Source organism: Lacerta agilis, chromosome 2 (assembly GCF_009819535.1).
Source record: "Lacerta agilis isolate rLacAgi1 chromosome 2, rLacAgi1.pri, whole genome shotgun sequence".
NCBI lineage: Eukaryota > Metazoa > Chordata > Lepidosauria > Squamata > Lacertidae > Lacerta > Lacerta agilis.
This window is the reverse complement of record NC_046313.1, coordinates 30,038,307-30,052,947: the sequence shown is the minus strand read 5'-3', so window position 1 is coordinate 30,052,947 and position 14,641 is coordinate 30,038,307. Positions and strand designations below refer to the sequence as shown.

The following is a 14,641-nucleotide window of genomic DNA, read 5'->3' as shown; positions in this document are numbered from 1 at the left end:
GAATATAGGTTTCCCTATTATCTTCTTGACTCTAGCTGCCTTCATCTCCAGCCAGCATGCTCAGTTGTCAGGGATGACAGGGGTTGCAGTTTAACAACATTTGGAGGGCCACAGATGGTCCACAATAGTGATGGGGGACGGAGAAGGATCTGTTTTAGGCTGTCTCTTATCAACGGCGTTTTGTGACTGGTTGCTATTCTGATTTTGTGAGAGCTTTTATCATAGATGATATCTGACAAGCACCATGGCCCTCCACAATTTGAATCAATATAGTAGCTTGGAAAGTGCCATTTAAAATTCAAACAAACAAACAAACAAACCTTTAGGTGGATGAGATTAGACTATTTCAGTTAGATTTGTTTCTGCCCAGGCACAGAAAAAAACAGACTAAATTCCCAGTTTCAAATGGGCATGGGTGGGATTTAAATCTGATCATTAATATGCTGACACACAAGTTTGTGGGTAAGTATAATCACTGACTTGGCAGTTCCCCAGCTAATATGCTCCATGTCTTTTATATGCTGACAGTATATAAAGCTCATATCCTGTGCCACCACCCTGAAACTTCAGAAAAGGCAGAGATTGGCTCCATCAGAGCTGCTGTTTTCATTAATGTATCTAACTGAAAAATGCATAGGGCGTTAAGGAATTTGCTGCCCCAAGAAGTAGTGATGACCACCAATTTAGAAAGGAAATAGGCAATTTAATAAACATTTAGGCTATCAATGGCCACTAGCCATGATGTAGATAGGTACATGCTACCTCCAGTCAAGACCAGAGTCAACATGCCTCTGAATACCAGTCCCTGGGGAACAGTTGTGGGACAAGCCCCCCTATATCCTCTTTTTGGGCTTTCCAGGTGTATCGTCCTGGTTGGCCACTGTGGGAAACAAGAAGCTCAGCTAGATGGTCTGATCCAGCAGGCTTTTCTTTCTTTCTTTCTTTCTTTCTTTCTTTCTTTCTTTCTTTCTTTCTTTCTTTCTTTCTTTCTTTCTTTCTTTCTTTTTATTTTGGTGCAATGGAAGTTTTATTCTAATGAGCAAGAAACAGAAATGCCCAGACTGAACAGGTGGTAGCACGTTTCAGCAAAGTAGCAGGTTACCCAGATTTTGGGAGGGACTGGGGGGAGAAGAGAGCTCCCGTCACGTGTGCTCTCTCTCTCTCTGTCTACTTTACCTTCTTCTTTGGGCACAGGTTGTTTGTGTGGCCGCACTTTTTCTTGCGGCAGTTGATGGCACGGGGGTATAGGCGGGTGCAACACTTGCGGCAAATCATCTTGTCGCAGTTGTATTTCTGGGCGAGCTGGCAGAGAGGGCTCAATGATCCCCCTCCGGAGACGAAGGACGAGGTGAAGAGTGGACTCTTTCTGGATGTTGTAGTCGGAGATTGTGCAGCCGTCTTCCAGCTGCTTTCCCGTGAATATCAGATACTGCTGATCGGGAGGGATACCTTCCTTATCTTGGATTTTCGCCTTGACATTCTCAATAGTGTCGTTGGGCTCCACCTCAAGGGTGATGGTCTTGCCCAGCAGGGTCTTCACAAAAATCTGCATCCTGGCAATTGAGCGTCACCCTCCACGCCCTGCTGCACCTTCTGCTTCACTGAACGGAAAGAGCTCCAGCAGGCTTTTCTGAAGTGGGTTGCCTCCCTGCTTTTTCTAGCACCAAGCATCATTTTTATTTGGACAGGTAGAAGTGGAGAGGGTGCTGTCTTCCTCCCTTTTCTGGCCTCCAAGGGCATTTTAAGGCAGGGGGTTAGAAGCAGTGATGTGGATGTGGTCCCTACTTGCTTCATAGGCTGTTTCTTGCATTTTGATTTATACCCTATTGGCCCAAATATAAACCACACCCGCAAATAAGCTGCATCTTTAAAACTCAAGGGGAAAAAAAGACAATACCCAAATATAAGCCGCGCCATTAAAATTGCGTCTTATGCTGGTGGTCCTAGGAGCTACGTGCTGCTGTGGCGCCTGCCATCTTGCCTCACTGGAAGTCCTTTAAAAGCCAATTTTTGTAAGGTTGCGAATTTAAGCCGCACTTTTAACTTTTCACGGTCGGAATTTGGAAAACAAGTGCAGCTTATATTCAGTCCATACGGTAATAGAGGGTAGGGAACAGCAAAAGGGATGCCTGCAACACTTGCCTTGTAGGTTGCCTTGCCTTCTTGTCCTAACGGGTTAATAATAATAATAATAATAATAATAATAATAATAGCCTCCAGGCAGCTCAAGGTGGCCTATATGGTTCTCCCCCTCTCCAGTATATTATCCTGGCAACAATACTTTGAACCAGGTTAGGCTGAAAGACGGTGAGTGGCCCAAAGTCGACCATATCCAACCAATAAATTGCTTTGTTGTTGTTTTTTTAAAAAAGATTTTATTGGTTTTCCACACAAACAAAAAAACAATACAACAACACAAATACAACAATAAAAACAAACATACACAAAAATACAACTAAATTGGAATACCAACATCCCTTCACTTTAAAAAAAAATCTTATTTCAAATCTTCTTGGGGGGCTTCCCCCGTTTTCTCTCCTTTGCTTTCAATTCTATTTTACTTTAATAACTTCCCATCTCTCATAAATTGCTTTGTTCTATAGGAAAACCAGTACTGTACTCCCAATTTTGTTTTGAGCAACACCCTCATGGCAGCCATTTTGTGTCAAGCCACACACCTTGTGGCAGCCATTTTGTGACCAGTGCGCATGACATTCTCTCAACATTCCAAATATGCCACCGGGTCGAATAAAAGTTGGGTGGCCTCTGCTGAAGGCAATAAGAATAAAGTTGCTACCATCTAACCAGCAGGGGGGCGTTTGTTCTGCTAAGAGTTTGGTGGCAAAGGAAGTTTGTCAGGTACAATTTTGCCTACTGGAAGTGTTAAGAGCCATCTGCTTTCTTCTCCCACACATCACATTACAAAAAAGTATTTATTTAAACATGCTATAACTGTTCTATTTATAAAAATTCTAAGTGGCTTACAAAGGGAAACAAATACACCCCCAAATGAATTCAAAAATACATTTGTAAGAAGAAAAAGAACAAGAGGAAAACAGTGTGAAAAAGCCACCAAAGGTTTACCTAAATAAAAATAACATATATAGAAGCCAATTGCCTCAATCCGTGGTAACATGGACAGTGAAGCAGACAGAAGCTTGAAAAAAGACTGCAGTCCTGTGCACTCTTTACCATTTGCAAAATAAGCTACAGTATATGGAATGCAGTAGGATTTACTTCTAAGTAGACATTGATAGGTGGGAATTGTGTGCCTAACTTCAGGTTTTCAAAGTGTTTAATGTTTATCATCTCAATAATCTTTAAAACAGCCTTGTATGGTAGGTCAGTAGAATATCCTCACCCTAAGCAGTGAAAGCCCATGGTTTACCTAAGCTCCTGAAATCTGAATTTGTAGTAGAGGTTGATCACAGATTTGAACAGCTCAATTGAAGCTGAAACTAGTTTTTTTTTTGGGGGGGGGAATGTCTCAAAATGCATTATTGCATAAGAAACAGCAGGATAGATATGGATTGTAGCTAAAATCATGTGTAAACCACTTCCCAAACTAGCAGAGTGTGTACTGGATGCAGAATTAACCAGAGTGTGTACACAATCAAAGTCCCACAGAATTCAATGCTTACTTCTGAATAGACAAGTATGAGATTGCAGTTAATTTGTGTGATATTATATTGGTTGTGGCTTTCATATTGTTCTAAGTTTGCTCAGACACGGATTATTTCCGTTTGTTGCTGTTTTTAAAATTCTTCCAGTGACTTCTATTTCCTATCTGGGCCAGCTGTTGCCTCAGCAATCCGGTTTATGCCTCTCCTTGAAATATGCTAATTTAAATTTGCATTTTATTCTTTTTGCAGGGTAGAAATCAGGCTTTTGTTGCTGCTCTTCTATAGACGACAGAGAGCCATAATTAAGTCTAGCCTCATGTCAGACTACTACTACTCCCAACCCCAAAAATCTATATATAAGGAAAAGGAAAACAAGCCCGTCTCTATCCTCCCCTGGCAACCCTCCTCCAGCAGCTGCCTCTGCGACAAAGTACTTTGTCTCCTACCATCTTATTAAAAAGTTCTTGAAAAAATGAACTTTTTACTCTCATTGGCAACTCTGCCAGCGTCACCATATGCAAAAATATTAAGTCAATGATCAAAAGTCAACAAGGCATCCGAGGAGGTTAATATGCTTAATACGTTTCCCGGGCCTTGGGTGAACTTCCTTCCTCTCCCGGTTCAAACCAGAGTCACACCCGTTCCCTGACCCTTGCTCTGACTGGCGCTTCTTGCACCGCTACCCGAGGATCGGGAGAAACTCGGCCGTCCCTCCCAACTCCCCCCCCCCCAAGCCCGGCTACCGAGAGAGCCAGGCTCCTCCTCCCTGGGCAAGCGGCGCTGCCTGTCTCTGGCCGCCAAACCCGCTCCGGGGGATCCCTTTCAGCGCCGCCCTTCGTTGCCCAGCAGCGGGGCTATGATCTCCGCCCCGGTCGCGCTCTTGCGCCGCGCTGGGGGTCGCCTGCTGCTCCGCCGGGCTGGGCTCAGCCGAACCTCCTGGGCTCGCAGGTACCGGGGCAGTGCAGGCGAACGACGCCGCTTTCCCACCCTCTCGGCCCCGGGGGACTTCTAGATCCGGATTGGCGACGTGCTGGTGTTTGTTTACATGCAGATAACAGCAGCCCAGCTGGCTGGCTGGCGTCTCCGGGTCTCTTTTGGCTCCCTCCGTGCCTTGTCAGTCCCCCAAATAGCCCCCCAAATAGCCTTTGCATGGGGGGGGGGACTGAACAGGCTTGGCTGCTGCGGATTACACTGCACGTTGGCGTCGCTTGCCCTGCGCTTTATAAAGTCCTTGCCTAGGGGGAAGCGGTGGCGACGTGGTTTCGCTTTGGGGCGCCACCCCTATAGAAGAGCATGGCATGTGCAGAGCCCTCGTTCCGCCCCCGTGCAGACACAGACGGCGAGCTTTGCTCACTCCCACTCAGACCCCCTTTGCCCCCTTGTACTGATCCCTATAAGTAGGAAAGGGACGGGAGCCAGTGGCCCTCTATGAGTGTTGTTTGGACTACAGCTCCCATCATCCCATTCTCACACCAGTGCCATGGGGCTGATGGGAGTTGGAGTCAGGCAGCGTCCGGAAGGCACCAGGTTCCCAGTCCTGCAAATAGAGGAGGTTTGAGCTAAACGGCGCTTTTGAATTTCTGCCCGACCCTTCAGTATGTTTTTTCTGAGGGGCTCCATGGCTGGTTTCCTGTCTGGTTCTGCTTTATGTTGCAGTTTTCGTTTGCTCTGCCGTGCTCTACTGCAGATTTATCCGCCGGTCTAACTATTAGAGCGCAGAGAACATTTCAGTTTCTCTTTCCGCCGTCGCGCTTCATATTGTTGGTGTTGTGTTTACAGTTACTGCTGCTCCCAGATCTCTAGCCCCACCTACCTACCTATCGCTTGCTCAGAGTGCCTGTAATATGACACTTGGATCTTGCTCTGTACATCCACTGCACTCCATCATATTACACATTCACACATGCTCTGAAGGAATATAGTTACTGGAGACTGTTGCTCTCCCTAAGTGGCCCCCTTAATCGCTTGGAGAGAGAGTGGAGTACTACCTTCAGCTCAATCTTTTCTTTATGTGGCACAGTCTTGATTGGAGATATTTTCTGGACTGCAAAGCTGACTTGGAAAGTTTTCAGAATTCCAAGATCCTTGTATCATCTTTCACCCCCCCCAAGCATCTTGACCTCAGAATTGCAAGGCATTTTTGGGTTATGTAACTCAAAGATCATGGTCTCTGCCCTCCATGGGGCCTTTAAAATCTATGCAAATGGACACAGCTGTGCAGGAAGATGCAGTTTCATCTCCCAATTTTAATCTGATGCTTTGCCTAAAACAAAGTCCTGTTTTATAGCCATTAGTCACTGGAACTTGCTTTTCCTGACTTTGGCAATCTTGCAGAGCTACCTTTCCCAAGATTCACCCGTTCTTCTCTCATTTGTACAAATTTTACTGATTACATTAAAGACGGTAATACTATAAAGAATTAACAGTATGCATGAATATGTTCCAGACCCATTTTGCAAAATAATATGTAACTTAATACAGTATATTAAGTGATGCAGGTGTATCCCTAATCATATATTCAGATGAAGACACCTGTTTGTTAAGTGCACAAGGTCCTTTTAAAAAAGGTGTATACATGTAAAACACCTGAGGTTTAGACCTAAAACATGACACATATAGCCTAAAGATACATCCTATGAGATATATACTATAGCGTTGAGTCTCCCAAAATACTTTAAAACGGTCTCCATATTTGCTTCATTCCTTTCAAAGGAGCTGAACTGAAGCTTTTCCAAGACTGCGCTTACTCCACCCTCTGCAGGAAAAGTGAATTCTGATTGGTTAGACACAAATCACGTTTCCGGAATGTGGGTGGAGTCAACACTATTTTGAAAATCCGCATCTCAGGTGTGGTTTCCTTGTGATGGCAAGGGTAATCAAGTGACTTTAAGGAAGAGATGAGACAGGCTTCCTTGTCAAATTTTAAATAGAAGCATCGGCAGGGAGTCTGCAAGGCGTTTTCTATTTAGCCGTGTTTAACAGAACTATGATTGTTCTGAAATGTGAGGCCTGTTTACATTAAGTGAAGCTGTGCTGCTTTAGAAATACTATAACGGATATCTGAATATAAGGGACGTGTGGCAGCTTTAAAGAGGAGACAGCTTGATGTCGTAGTCCAGTTTGGTTGCGTACCTTCAATTTCCTGTGGGGCTGTTTGCTCTTAGAACTCTCCTTTAGATCTCAACTGTAACTTCAGGAACTGGTACCTGAATTTGCTTTGCTTTCTTCATCCCTCTCCATACCATTTTCCTTTTGTATTGTGCCTATTAGACTGTGAGCCTGTGGACAGGAATGGCCTTACCTTTTAATCTATGCACTACGCTTTTAAACACAGTGTAATTGATAACGAATACTTTAGAATCAAGACATTCTTAGGCCGAGGAATTATGAGCATGTGGCCTATTGCGAGTGCATTATAGTAACATACAACAGAGATAACTATTTGGGCAAAATGTATGCATTGGTGGAAAGCTCGGGAGCGATAAAGAGGAGATGTGTTTGTGGATGCTCTTGTAAATTGAGGTGTGGGAGGGTGAGGTATATGGCATATGGCAGTGGCTCTGTAGGGCTTCAGGAAAGAGATACTCCCATCTCTACCTGCAGGTGCCGGGACTCCTGCATGTCTTGAGCTATAGTCAAAGTTTGCTGCAATCAACCAAAGCTGGTAAAAAAAAAAAAAGGTAAAGGACCCCTGGACGGTTAACTCCAGTCAAAGGTGACTATGAGGTTGCGGCTCTCATCTCGCTTTCAGGCCGAGGGAGCCAGCGTTTGTCCACAGATAGCTTTCCGGGTCATGTGGCCAGCATGACTAAACTGCTTCTGGTCCAACGGAACACTGTGATGGAAACCAGAGCGCACGGAAACACCGTTTACCTTCCTGCCACCTATTCATCTACTTGCACTGGCATGCTTTCGAACTGCTAGGTTGGCAGAAGCTGGGACAGAGCAACGGGAGCTCACTCCATCGCAGGGATTTGAACCGCCGACCTTCCAATCGGCAAGCCCAAGAGGCTCAGTGATTTAGACCACAGCACCACATGCGTCCCTTTTACCAAAGCTGGTATTGTGAACCTATAACATGAAAAATCCCCTGTCATGCAGCAGCTGAATCACTGGACAAGGAGAGACGCTTTTCTTTCAGCTGTGGCACAGCTCCCTCACAACCACAACAACACTTGCTGACATAGGTCTCCTCCAAGAGGGAGCTCCACCCCAAAGGGAGATTTCTGTGCCTGAAGTCAACAGGCATGGTATACCTCGGGGTTGGCAGCAGGCCCCTGAGGATAGCCCCAGGCTTCAGTTTCATTGCTCGCAGTCCTAGGCTTGCTTCTTCAGACAGAGAAGCCTACATTGTTTACTAATATAATGCAGATCCGAGTCTGTGCAGATGCTGGTCTCATCGAGAGGTGTGTCGGCCTCACAGAGAGGCCTGGCACTGGAGCTAATCCAGATCTTAGCGCTATGGGGATTAGCCTAGCTAATAGCCTTCTGTCTGTGTTTGGTGTTGCAGATCTATACAACTGAGAGCAGCCTTGGCCATGGCCACAGGAGGGAAGGGCAGCCAGTCTAGCATTGCTCGTCCCACAAACCGTCTGATCCATGAGAAGTCTCCTTACCTCCTTCAGCATGCCCATAACCCTGTTGACTGGTAAGAGATGCTTTCTTTTCATGGGCTGAGAGGAGGGAGGCATGTTGGGTGGGCTTTAGTGGAAACAAACTCGGAATTTCATGGATACTTTTCTGCAGGAAATAGAGCCTTCCTCTCCCACTCTCAACTGCTCCCAAGCCTCCTATTCTCCACCTCATTTCGCCTTTGCTTCTACATGGTGCTCTCTGACCTCTTTCAGTCTCCCCCTTCTTCTCCCTTCTTCCTTAACACTTTCTGAAGTCTCATCCTCTACTGAAACAAAACTTAGGAATGTAGAGCTATATTTTTTTGCATAACTAAACAGATTTTTTGAAAACATTATTATTATTATTATTATTATTATTATTATTCAGACAGATGTTTAAGGTGTAATTTTCCCATTGTTTGAATGATCTTTTATGCTACTCAGTCCTTGCTGCTGCTATTTTGAGTTCCGGTTAACATTGTCCTTTTTTAAAAAATGTACTGTATATGATGATCTATCTTACCGTACACTACATTGAGTACATCTTCTTATAGAAATGTAGGGCATAACTGAAACTAATGAACACACAACTAATAAGTGAGTTATGTGACGTTTGTTTGGCTTCGGGAAGCTGACTTCATACCCTGAGCTGAGTACACAAACTTACAATGCTACTGAAGATCAGAAACATGTTTGTGCTTTATTTTTCAAGGCTTAAGCACTGAAACTGTTATATCATGGCTTAGTAAGCCTTTTTGCCTGCTCACAAAACCTCATGGCTCCTGCCCTTGTGAGAAGGGACTTGTGGGCAGAAGGCTTGTTCCAACTCAGTTGAGATGTGAGCATCCACCCTGCCCCATGTTCTGCAATACTTCTGCAGTTTTGACTATGGAAGTAGAGCCTCTAAATCTGCTGTTGTGCAACATGATCCTCCCAAAGTGCCCGCAGAATAGAAGTGAGATGCTTCCTATAGTTGTTCAACACCCAGAGAGCTACCACATCTAATTACTAGCGGTCCATGGTGATTTAAAACCAACAATCCTAATTAAGTACAGCTAGTCTTGTGCCAAATGATCCTCAACAGCTACACACATGCAAAAACCCTAACATGCTTAGGCTAGGAGATCAGCCAGGTGTTTCGGCCTCCACAGCTGGGTGTGGTTATAGGTAAAAGGTAAAGGTAAAAGACCCCTGGACGGTTAAGTCCAGTCAAAGGTGACTATGGGGTTGTGGTGCTCATCTCGCGTTACTGGCCGAGGGAACTGGCGTTGGTCTGCAGAAAGCTTTCCAGGTCATGTGGCCAGCATGACTAAACTGCTTCTGGCACAGCGGGACACTGTGACGGAAACCAGAGTGCATGGAAACACCATATACCCTTCCGCTGCAGTGGTACCTATTTATCTACTTGCACTGGTGTGCTTTTGAACTGCTAGGTTGGCAGAAGCTAGGACAGAGCAATGGGAGCTCACTCCGTCGCAGGGATTTGAACCGCCAACCTTCCGATCAGCAAGCCCAAGATGCTCAGTGGTTTAGACCACAGCACTACCCGCATCCCTTTTTGTTTGTGGTTATAGCAGTGTAGCATACACATCATCTACAGACATAGTGGCAACTGAAAAGACCTTGTGTGTAATGGGAAGGATCAGGGTTTAACCAATGAACTGCTTAAAATCAACTGCTTGCATTACATATAGGCATATTGTTTTGAGTGATTATAGACATAAATCCTGGCATATTTCTCCTCATTCTCTTCCCCTCAGGTATCCTTGGGGTCAGGAAGCCTTTGATAAAGCAAAGAGAGAAGATAAGCTGATATTTCTATCTGGTAACAGATTAACTTCTTCGTTTTATGCTACCCCTACATGCACATTTGCAACTTTACAAAGCACATGCACGTATCTGTGAGTTCTTAAAAGCATGGAGAAGAATGTCCCCTTCTCCTTCTCCTCATTTTAATTTTACTCCACTCTTCAGCTGAAAATTATCCCAAGTGACTTACATATAAATGAAAAAGCAACAGCGAGGAAACAACCCCTGCCTTCAAGCTTAAAAGACATGACATGAAAAGAAAAAGGGATGGGGAGGGAGAAGGGGAAAACAAGCAGACTCCGGCACCAGCTCTGATAGTTACAGTTCTTGTAGCAACCAGCTGGCAAGGTAGCCTGGCAGAATGGCTATTGCTAGGTTTCAGTTGAGGAACAGCCAAAGGCAGCTGGTCTCTCAGCAGGGCCCATGAAATAGCCTTGCTTCCCATCCCTCCATCTGCTGCAGCCTGATGGAACGGCTGCTGCGATGTGACAATGCTTACTTACTTGAAAACTGCTTGAAACATGAAACAAATGTTTGCGCTTGGAGGAATAAATGTCGTCCAAATGGGGTCCTCATCTGCTGGTCGCTCCCTTGCTTTCAGTGAGCTGCTTTCTGGGAGAAGGCGGGGCAATATTTTTCCTGGGCTTGTAGTTTGCATCTGCAAAGAAGAGCACAGGAAATACTTGTGAGGATAAGCTGCTCAGCCTACCTACCTTGCGAAGCTCATAAATTTACTAGTGGAGGAGCAGATCCGGTATCTGGGAATTGCTCCAATTCGCTGTTTCAAGCAGATGGGGATTTGGAGCTTGGGTGAAGATACGCGTTAGAGTAATACTGGAAGTCTTGGATTTCTTCTTTTTAGCAATTCTAACAGCACAGGGCTATGCATGTTTACTCAAAAATAAGTGTGCAGAGGAGTGGAATCTAAAAATATTTCTTCCCCTCCCCTGACCTCCTCCTGCTTTTTGAATTTACATTATAAGCAACTAAACTTGTAGAAGTTTGCTATAGTATGGGGATAACCCTCCAAGTATTATATGACTATAACTCCCATGATCCCTTGCCATTGGCTCTGCTGGCTGGGAATCATGGGAATTGTAGTCCAACAACATCTGGTGGTCACCACATTGGCTACGTCTCCTATAGAAACATCTGCTTAGACATTCTCAGTTGCTTGTTCTTCTATTTCCCAGGCTAGAAGTGTTCTAGTTACGTTCTTCCAAAAGGTCACTTTGCTGGGGTTTAGAAGCCTTGCATCGTTTATAGCCAACATTGAGCCATGAAAGGGCAGCTCTCCGTTTGTACATGCAGGTCCCACTAGCAAAATGCTTGTTATAGGAAAATTCACTTATCCAAACATGAGGAATTAGTACTCAAACTTTGCTACGCACACTGCAGATTCAGATATCCAAACAGCTGGACTTGCGTGTAGTACTGCAAACAATTAAGCGCTCTTAAAAAAGCATTACCTTTTGTGTTTTGCTGGTGCATGACAGCTGTTTTGCCAGAAACCATGGTTGGGAAGGAAGGGGGAGACATCAGACAAAATAAGAGAGCATTTCCCCCTTCCATGTTTGCCTTTTACAAGGTTTCAGAGGGTTTTCTCCTCATTTTGGGGTCAAAATTCTGTGGCTCACAATGCATTAGAAATTTCCCCTTAGGAATAAATGGAAATCGTCCATTCGTTAGACGGATGCTCACCTAACTATCAATTTCCTGAGAATGCATTGTGTTTGGATGGGAAAACCTGTGTGCTTTCGGCTAAAGCAGGCACGACCAGTGTGGTGCCCTTCAGACGAGGTCATACTACAACTCTCTTCTGCCCCAGCCAGCAAGTCTAGTGATCGGGGATGATGGGAGTTGTAGTACACCAAGGTTGTCTAGCCCTTTCTTAAAGCCAACTCCTTGTCCTAGCCTGCTCAGTTGCTTGAATTATATACTTTTCTGTTTTGACTTTTCTTGCTCCCCACCTCTCCCTGGCTACAGCAGGGCCTTCTCCTTCAGTGAGCCTTTCTTTAATCGCCAGCATTTGTTTTCAGTTGGCTACTCGACCTGCCATTGGTGCCACGTGATGGAGCAGGAATCCTTCCAGAATGAAGAAATTGGCCAAATACTGAACGACAACTTTGTGTGCATCAAGGTGGATCGGGAGGAGCGGCCAGATGTTGATAAAGTCTACATGGCCTTTGTGCAGGTGGGGAGCAGGAACGAGCATAGCAAACGGAAGATGAATTTGTTGCTCCTAGAGGCAGATGTTGAAGGGAGCCATATCTTTCCCCCCTGCAGGCAACCAGCAGTGGCGGAGGTTGGCCCATGAGTGTGTGGCTAACACCTGATCTCAAACCATTTGTAGGCGGGACTTATTTCCCTCCCGAGGATGGAATTTACCAGGTTGGCTTTCGGACCGTTCTGCTTCGCATCCTAGAGCAGGTATGGAGTCCGGCATCCAAGGTCATGGGATAGGTTGAAGTCCTCACTGAAGCAGTACACCGGGCACCACACTGTACTCGTTCCCATAGTGTCAGGCGTCAGGGAATCCGATCCCCCTGTGGTAGGCTGCCGAGAATAGATAAGACAGGGAAAGTTCTTACCAATGTCTTTTATTCAATATTCACAGAGAGAGGCTTAGAAATGCAGCCTCTTGGAGTAATGGGGGTTACTCTGAGTAGATCTCCACCTCCCCCTTCTCTCCACTTCCTCAATCGTCAACAGCACAACCGACCTTACGATGGCCGCTTAGGGTCATTTGTCTCCAAGCCCTTTGCTCTCCTACTTTCAGTGTCCACTGGGTTCTGGGAGAAGTGGGGTCTGGAATGCTTTCTAGTGATAACGTGTCAGCCTGCTGCTCCGGCTCTGCCTCCTCCTCTCCCATTATTTCCCAACTTTGCTCTTCATCTGCCTCTGAGCTATGACCTCCCAAAAACCACTGTTGTAAATTTATACTGTCTTCCTCTTCTTTGGAAGGTTCAGGCTGGGGAGGTGGTCTCCACCACTCCTCCTTTGTCCAGTCCCTGACACATAGTGGCTTGTGTGCTGGGGCAAAGCTCCAGGGCTGTCCTCCTGATGCTTGTACCATGGTGCTTCATCTGTGCAGAGTGACACCAGCAGAGCCCAAACTGCCCCCCCCCCCGTGCATCTGTGCAACCCTGTCCTTGCCCCTGCCTTGCCCCAGTCCTGCTCAGGTTAGCTGCAGTGGTGTCAGGAGAGTGTCTGTGCCCCAAATACACCAGTCGCTTCTGGCTGGGACTGAACTTTTCATCTAAAGGCTTTTCAGAGCAGGGGATGAGAACTGATTTTGTCATTTGGGGGCGAGTGTTCAGGGCAAGATGTCAACTGGGCATTAACAATGTTTTTCTGCTTTACAGTCTAGTGTGTACCCGATGGAAGCATCTGGGGACCTAGTTTTAATTAAAGATACGTTGGCAAACATTTTTGCGGCTAAAAGTGTATGAGCAGACATTTTGGGGCCTGTTCTGTGATGCTTCCGTCGTGTGGCAGTGGCATCTGTAATACCCCAGAACCATTCAGGAGCCTAGTTCACGCGAGTCGGAAAAGGTAGACTCCTAGAGAAGAGGAATGGCCCTTCTGCTGCTGCTGTGCTGAGCTATACCAGGCCACACTTTGCTTTTGATATGTGAAAACTCCTTTAAAATGGTGGGTGGGAAATGATTGGCACTTTTTTGGGGGGGAGGAGATAGGTGGTTGTCCGAGGCAAAAGGTGTGAGTGAATACTAGCAATATGATGACCTAGACTTCTTCCTCTTGCCCCCCCCCCCGGTCTCTTTGCCAGTGGAAGCGGAACAAAACTAGCCTTATGGAAAACAGCCAGAAAATCCTGTCTGCGCTGTTAGCCAGGACCGACGTCGGTGCTCGAGGGGAGGAAGCACCCCCATCTTCAAAGGAGGTGATGAGCAGGTGCTTCCAGCAACTGTCGGAGTCCTATGATGAAGAATATGGTGGATTCTCAGAGTCTCCCAAATTCCCTACTCCAGGTTAGTCTGAGATCTTCCTGTCAAGCTATCTGAGTAGCACAGGGATGGGGGAACCTGTGTGGCTCTCCAGATGTTCCTGGACTCCAACTCCCATCAGTCCCAAGCCAGCAATTGCCCATGGCAACAGGAAGGATGGGAGTTGGAGTCCAGGAACACCTGCAAAGCGATTCTCCATCGTAGCCATAAGAGCAGGCAGCGCTGCATAAACAACCGACCAAGGCTCATTACTTTCCTTCTTATTTGTATTCTAGTCAACTTGAATTTCCTCTTCTCTTACTGGGCTCTTCATCGGTCAACTAATGAAGGGGCTCGGGCACTGCAGATGGCCCTGCACACCCTCAAGATGATGGCCTATGGTGGGGTTCATGATCACATTGCCCAGGTATGAAGGGGTGGGGGCAGAGTTGAGTGGTTTCATGATTTTCACTAGGGGACTGGCATCCGTGTGCCATTCTCCATTCCTTGACATACAAGTTCTGTGTTCATCCACTGGCCTGATTTTGCTCGTTACTCCATATTCTTTTTCAACTACCCACTTTCAGAGAAAAAAGATCTGAGAAAAGGTAATAATAGATGCAGTGTTAATGTAGAAAACTAAAAATGC

At 45.9% G+C, this 14,641-nt stretch overlaps 2 protein-coding genes across 4 annotated transcripts in view; one reads left to right on the top strand and one right to left on the bottom strand.

The window, feature by feature from the left end:
• Window positions 1-1,159: 1,159 nt before the first annotated feature.
• On the bottom strand, window positions 1,160-1,574 carry LOC117042901 (ubiquitin-60S ribosomal protein L40-like). Its single transcript, XM_033142538.1, is given in 2 exon segments — window positions 1,160-1,306; window positions 1,308-1,574. Coding segments are annotated over 2 exon segments (384 nt in total). The 5' UTR covers window positions 1,553-1,574; the 3' UTR covers window positions 1,160-1,167.
• A 2,821-nt stretch (window positions 1,575-4,395) lies between these two features.
• Window positions 4,396-14,641, top strand: part of SPATA20 (spermatogenesis associated 20) — a 41,641-nt gene continuing 31,395 nt past the window's right edge. The window contains exons 1-7 of one of the 3 annotated variants that reach the window (XM_033139213.1): window positions 4,396-4,571; window positions 8,134-8,271; window positions 9,997-10,061; window positions 12,085-12,239; window positions 12,332-12,475; window positions 13,836-14,037; window positions 14,289-14,419. In XM_033139213.1, coding sequence (XP_032995104.1) covers window positions 4,480-4,571; window positions 8,134-8,271; window positions 9,997-10,061; window positions 12,085-12,239; window positions 12,332-12,475; window positions 13,836-14,037; window positions 14,289-14,419 — 927 coding nt within the window. In that variant the 5' untranslated portion in view covers window positions 4,396-4,479. Of the gene's footprint in view, window positions 4,572-4,628; window positions 4,711-8,133; window positions 8,272-9,996; window positions 10,062-12,084; window positions 12,240-12,331; window positions 12,476-13,835; window positions 14,038-14,288; window positions 14,420-14,641 lie in introns of those variants that run through there. The other 2 variants (XM_033139212.1, XM_033139214.1) reach the window with 2 other exon arrangements.